At 41.0% G+C, this 6,404-nt stretch overlaps 1 protein-coding gene across 2 annotated transcripts; it reads left to right on the top strand.

The window, feature by feature from the left end:
• Positions 1–1,398: 1,398 nt before the first annotated feature.
• Positions 1,399–3,961, top strand: LOC131891719 (uncharacterized). Of its 2 annotated transcripts, none has more exons than XM_059241353.1 (3): positions 1,399–1,948; positions 2,018–2,139; positions 3,654–3,961. In XM_059241353.1, the coding sequence occupies exons 1-3, from the start codon at positions 1,764–1,766 to the stop codon at positions 3,662–3,664; spliced, it is 318 nt and encodes a 105-aa protein (XP_059097336.1). In that variant the 5' UTR covers positions 1,399–1,763; the 3' UTR covers positions 3,665–3,961. The 2 variants fall into 2 exon arrangements, with proteins under 2 accessions (XP_059097336.1, XP_059097335.1); XM_059241352.1 differs by having other exon boundaries at positions 2,018–2,131; positions 3,654–3,800.
• Positions 3,962–6,404: the final 2,443 nt, after the last annotated feature.

Raw genomic sequence — 6,404 nt, 5'->3', positions numbered from 1 at the left:
TTTTCTCCACGATCATTCCCCCTTTGATATGATCGATCCCTGCTATTGGATCTGTCTTGAGCTCTTTCAAATATTTCCTTTCCCGCCCTATTACGGGATGAACTCCTGCCCCTAGAGTTTTCTCGCTTGTTATAGAAGCGAGCAATATGTCCCCTCTGACCACAGTTGAAGCATACCCCATTCATATCTGATACCGCTACAAAAAGCCTTAAGAAACAACTTTGGTTGTATTACTTAATCCAATTCTTGACCACTTAAAAAAAAACTTGTGCATACCCTAAAAACTTAAAAAACAAACCAAAGTAATAAAAAACCTAATTCAAGAAAATTTTGAACAAACCTTTTTTTGCGGACCTCCTTACCGCTACTGGAAATGGAATTCCCAACAGTTCAAGACGAAAAACTTCTTCATTTTATTTCAATTCATTTGCCTACGTTATTTGTTGGTTTCATTTACTTTGAAATTATAAAAGGATCTTTTGAACCGCTTCTTTGTTATGTGAGATTTAATGGTCCAACTTTCATCGTTCTTAGCTTCAAAACGCCCTAGATATATCTTAACGTAAATCCCAAAATAATAAGTAAGTATTTTCAATATTCAAAATATATCTTTCCTTTTTCTTGTATAACTTCAAAATAGATCAAATGAAGTGCAAAACTTTACACAAAACCAAAAAAATACAAGTTTGCGAAATCTTATTTTAGAATCATCGAAAGTACACTGAGTTTAAAAACGTTACAAGTTTCACAACAATCGATGAGGGAAAAAGATATTAGATTCTAAATTTATTTAAAAGATAACGAATATTCATTCAAATATTTTTGTCTCCCTGCTGCACTATCATAAACAAAGAAATTCCCTGCTTAATGGCTCTTAAATTGACAAAAAGTGCCTACTCTTTACTTTTGCAGCATCTAATTACAATAATGCTAATTTACATTTTTTAGACAACAATTGCATAATAACCTCAACAAAAATTAACCTTTCGAATATAAGAGTTATTATTGGTTTCTTTTTTAGGCCTGGAATGAAGGAAATACCGAGAAATGTTGTTTAGAGACAGCTGATTTGTAACACGTTCCATGTATTTTATTTGACATGTTTCATAGAACTTCAAAAGAATGAAGGTGTATTCAATTTTCGGACAAAGTAAAGAGAAAAACAGTTCTTTTAAACCAATAATTTCTCGACCCCTCTATATCAAAATTACCACACTGAGATGCACAAAAGGCGAGTCATTTATTGTATCAAAATCATTTTTTGCAGATGTCCTTACCTCTGCCCAAGATTGAAAAATCTAGTTGTTACTAGAACTTTAAGTTTTAGTGGTGTAATTTAGATGTAATCTGACCTAGTAACCGATTTGTCTGATAAGTCGCTCAGGATAGTTTAAGTGACAAATGGTACTTTTCATGTGACGACCAACTTACAAAAAAAACAAGAAAGTACCTAATTTATTCTTTTGAAATCTCAATTTTAAAGGTCTTGAGAGCATGGCTGTAAGCTACCTGACGAATATATTTTAAGCACAGTGCCGAATGAGTCATGTTCAAAAACTAGTATCAGCAACCAACCGTACATTTCAGCCATTTGTGTACCTAAAATTCAAAACTCATGATTGATATTGACAAAGAATATTGCCAATTTATTTTACAATAACCTCTTGATCGGCTTCACATCTTATAAAAGGTCGCTGATCCTCCAGTCATTCACGATTTGAGCGACTCAAAGCATCACCATTATCAAGTCCCTCATCTACCCCATGGTCTTGGCTTTGTCTGGAATGGCCTTGTTCTCCTTGGCTTCTCCAGCCGAACCCGAGGATCCTTTGCCCGAGGACGTTCAGCAATTCGTTCACACAGAGGTCAAACTTGTGGAAGGGGGGGATGCTGATCTAAATGCTGACGAAAGTGAGGATGAAGAGAACGCTCCAGCAGTCCAAGACAGGTACAGTTGACAGTCAAGATTGAAACAGAAGTCTTCTATACAAAATTGGAGTTGTAATTTGGGTTTCAGGATCTTCCCTCGACTTTGGTGTCGACTGAAGTGCGCTCCCATTTGCATCGCTCAACCTAACGCCACTTGCGTGTGCACTAAAACATTCCTGGGGATTTTTCCCATCTTTTCAGAGTATGGACGTAAGTTTGCTCCGAGGTCGCTGGTGTGTTGCTATTTAGTTGCTCCTGGAGCAAGGCTCACATATTTTCAAAAACAGACAAGTCAGGGCTATTGGTAGGCCATATGTCCTTGCTCTAGAAACGACCCAAATGCTGTTGACACCTGTTTTTTGGCCTTCCTCGAAGTGTGCGCTAGAGCATCGTCTTGTTGGAAAATCCCCCTTGAAGGATCAAGCAACAATTTTCATTCATGAATGGAATAATTTTTGCAAGTCCCTGACAAACCTGGCAATAATGACTTGAACAATATTTCATCAACATAATACTCTGCATCTGCAGTCAGAGACGGTTTTTTGTGAGTAAAATGCAATTCGAAAACCGCCCGATGACTGACAACGGCCCAAACTTGAATTTTCAATGCAAACTTGACAGTCGGTGTTATTGGGACGTCTTCGATGCTATTGGCCCAAACGCGATTTGTCTGGTGATTTGGAGGATGAAAAAGCTCGAACGGACTCTCGTAGCTGAACAGGACCCTCCTCCAGTCCTCCACGGTCCAGTTCTTCCGCTCCTTGCACAATTAAAGCCGTGCTTTTTGTTGCGCCTCGCTAAGCTTTGGTGTTACAGTCGGGGTTTGTACGGTTGAGCGTTGAGTGCTTCGCGCAAATATTTGTTGACAGGGGACTTGGACACCGGGTATCCTTTTGCGGTCAGCATTTGTGCCAACTTTCGCGCAGATTGCCGCTTCTTCGTTAGGGTGTGGCGATGACGAGCTTTGCAATAACGGAGATCGTTGGCTGCCTTCTACGGCTAGGTCGGTTTTGCAGCAATTCGCCAGCCTTCACTCGTTGCCACCAGTTCTCCACCGTTCGCAAAGGGAGCTTCAGATTCTCGGAGACGGTCCTCTGGGTCATTCCGACTTGAATCATGCCGACAGCCAGACCCCGCATCTCGAAGTTGTGCCCTTTCACCATGGTAGAAGGGTGCTTAGATCTGACCTCGAACAGTTCCAATAGGAGGGTTTATTTTGGATGATGCAATCGCTAACAAACTTGCATCCGAAAGGGAGGCAAACATTCAAAAGTTTGCATCAGCAATGTTACATAGCAGTCCTGCTATTTATATAACTTTTATGCCCGAAACCTTCGAAACTGAAAACCCCCATCAATTGTTGGACATACTGCACACTCTACAGAGGGTATAATGAAGTTTGCTATGACAAAACCATAATTATATATATGTAGAGGCTGACGGAATTGCAGGTAACCGCTTTATTGACCATAAAAGTGCAGAAATGCTTGCCAAAAACTGGCCTTGGCAAATAGAAAGGAAGTTGAGGTTTTACTTCATTAAAAAAGAACATTTCTTTAGCTTGGTCCAAAACTTTGGTCCGTTTCCCGAGTTATTGAAGTACCTGAGCTACCTGCACAGAATTTGAATCTGATGCATTCCAAAACTTTAAGCGTATCTTAATTGGGGTAAAGAGCCCTTCATGACCAACCTTACGTCCATTCTCTGTTTAACTTGAAAACAAGATCCCATCTAAAGTCAAATGCATTCAGTCTTTTTAATCATGGTGTGGCGTTCAGCTTAGAAATTACCGATATTTGATCCATGGATAGATGTTCCTAAAGACCTATGACAGATATAAACGATTTCGTGGAAAACTAAGAGTGCTTACTTTATGAATACTTCGTGAGAGTATTTCTTTTTTTTTGCGGACTTCCTTACCGTTACCGGGATTGGAATCCCACCAGTTCAAGAGGAGAAGATTATTTATTCTTTTTATTTGACTTTTATTTATATATATATTATTTGATCGACCAACGAATTGTAGTTGGCTGATCTGGCTAATCCTTGAATATAAGGCTGATCAGAAATTTTAGTTAAAAACTTGTCCAAGTCTGACTTAAATCTTGCTACTGGATCAACCCCTACATAAACCCTACGAATATTTGAGGGCAGCAAATTGAACAATGAAGGAGCCCGAGAAAGAAGAGAGTTGGACTTCATTGTTTTAACTAGCCTGGATTCTCGAGGACTTGAAGGTGCTCTCAATACGCTCTCAAAACGCACATTAAGCCTCTGCGGTCATTACAATTGACCCTAAATCCTGGGTTGGGACAAAGCTCATGGATACCTGCTCAATGCCCTTACCTTCATCATCTAATAGTGGAGTATCTAATGGTGGCGACCCAAAGGTCATTTAGCGGAATTTCATTCCATTCAGTGCCATGTTACTCGCAACAACCCAGGAGTAGATTTGGTCTAGGACCTCTAACAGACAGCCAGAGTTCTGACCATTCCCACAAAATACCAATTTTGCATCATCGGCATAAGAAGAGATACTGACCATATTACTACCAAGCTTCTGAAGCGGAGCAATAAAGATGATGAAAAGGAGAGGACCCAAAGTGGAGGCCTGAGGGACGCCCGATTTGACATCATGTATGTCGCTAAAAGATCCCTCAACCTTAACCTAATTTTTTCTAACATAAATGAAACTTCTTAGCCAATTGAGAACCTTGCCTTGGATCCCAATCTCATGGAGCCTGTTAACTAAAAGGCCATGATCTACCTTGTCAAAGGCCTTGGCAAAGTCGAGATAAATTACATCAACTGATTCATGGCTCTCCAGCCCCTCAATAACCTGCTCTATATGTTCAATCAGTTGGGTAACCGTGGTAAAATGTGCTCGGAACCCATGCTGGCTAGGAGGAAGGACTTCATGAATATCAAGAAATTCAACAAGTTTGAACTTCACGATCTTCTCAAACACCTTCGCAATATTCGAAGTGAGAGAAATCGGCCTATAGTTACTGGAGAGTGACTTATCTCCCCCTTTGAAAATTGGAACAATATGAGCTGCCTTCAGAGAAGAGGGGAACTTGCCCTGGTCCAAGATGCAACGCATCAAGTACGAGAAAACAGGAGCCAGAACCTGTGAGCATCTCATCAGAAACTGAGATGTCACCCCATCAGGGCCAGGGGAGCTCGAGAGTCTCAAGTCCCTGATGGCCTCTAAAGCATCCTGATCTGTGACTACAAGATCATCTAAATGCTCAACTTGAGAAGCCTTGACAGTCCCAACAAACTCATCAATAGAGCAATGGACTGTTGCTCCTAAACTCAGTGGAGTTGAAAGCACACTAGAGAACTGATCTCCAAGCATATTATCCATAGACTCCACATTGTCTATGGCTTTCCCATCGACCTCAAAAGGGCCCTACAGGGTGTTTGATCCTTCTCTTAGAGTTTGCATAAGTAAAAAACGCCTTCGGATTCGACCTCACCTCTTGAACAACTCTACTTTCCTTGTTCAACTGATCTGTCTCAATGGAGGCCTTAATTCTACCTTGGATTAAATCCAACTTTCTTTGAAGGCTAGCCACAACTATTGGATTCAAAGTGCTCTGGAGCCCTTTTGGTAATTTGCAACTCCCATTAAACAATTGCTTCCTATACTTCGGAATTTTAGACTCTGCCCCGCCTTGTGCAACACATTCAGAGATTGCTAGAGTGGAACAGACATCCTCAAAAACTATAATCATTTTGTCTAAGGCTACATCCATGGACGATTCCTTTTTAAGCATTGAAATGAGATCAAGCTACCCTAACCTTTGTCTAATCAACGGCCAATGTTCATCTTTGAACTTGAACTTAGCCAGACCGACCTTTTTGGCCGGTCTTACTCTAGAGCACGCCGGCTTTTGAGTAATGGTCGACCCTATCTCGAGAACATGATGATCTGACAGATTACTAGGTGTCACATGGACATACTGGATCAGATCAGGGTCATTGGAAAAAACAAGTCAAGAACGCTATTCGCTCTGGTGGCTACACCAACATGCTGAGAGAGATTGCGCAAGATCGCAAATTCCTCCAACTTTTCGCACGACTGAGATGTCGATGTCGATTTCGAAATGGGAATTCACCCATCGGGACTAGCCTCCCACTCTACAACGCTAGCCGGAAAATTGAATTCCCCAACAAAGAAGGCCTTCGAGCAACCTGACTGGTCCAACTCATCTCCTAAGAATTTGAGAGCTGACACGAACGAGCTTACTGAACAAGAGGGGGGCTTATATATTGTCACAATGGACAGATCAAGACCTTGGAGGTGACAAACTAACACCTCGACTTCACCATTCGACATTTTTACATGACTAATGCGCAGGTCATTTTTAACATAAAGACATACGCCCCATGCGGAAAAATGGGATTGTCAGGGCGTACTCTGTCACATCGAACTAAATTGAAACTAGCCATTGCTACCTCTTCATCTA

This window comes from Tigriopus californicus, chromosome 12 (assembly GCF_007210705.1).
Source record: "Tigriopus californicus strain San Diego chromosome 12, Tcal_SD_v2.1, whole genome shotgun sequence".
NCBI classification, from domain to species: Eukaryota; Metazoa; Arthropoda; class Copepoda; order Harpacticoida; family Harpacticidae; genus Tigriopus; species Tigriopus californicus.
This window is presented reverse-complemented; position numbering and strand designations above follow the sequence as displayed.

Bases quoted from the DNA above. Each gene is read 5' to 3' on its own strand.
- LOC131891719 (XM_059241352.1), top strand. From the start codon at position 1,764: ATGGTCTTGGCTTTGTCTGGAATGGCCTTGTTCTCCTTGGCTTCTCCA. The intron at 1,949-2,017 runs GTACAGTTGACA...TTTGGGTTTCAG, and splicing joins GCTCCAGCAGTCCAAGACAG to GATCTTCCCTCGACTTTGGT. The intron at 2,132-3,653 runs GTATGGACGTAA...CTTGAAAACAAG, and splicing joins ATTTTTCCCATCTTTTCAGA to ATCCCATCTAAAGTCAAATG.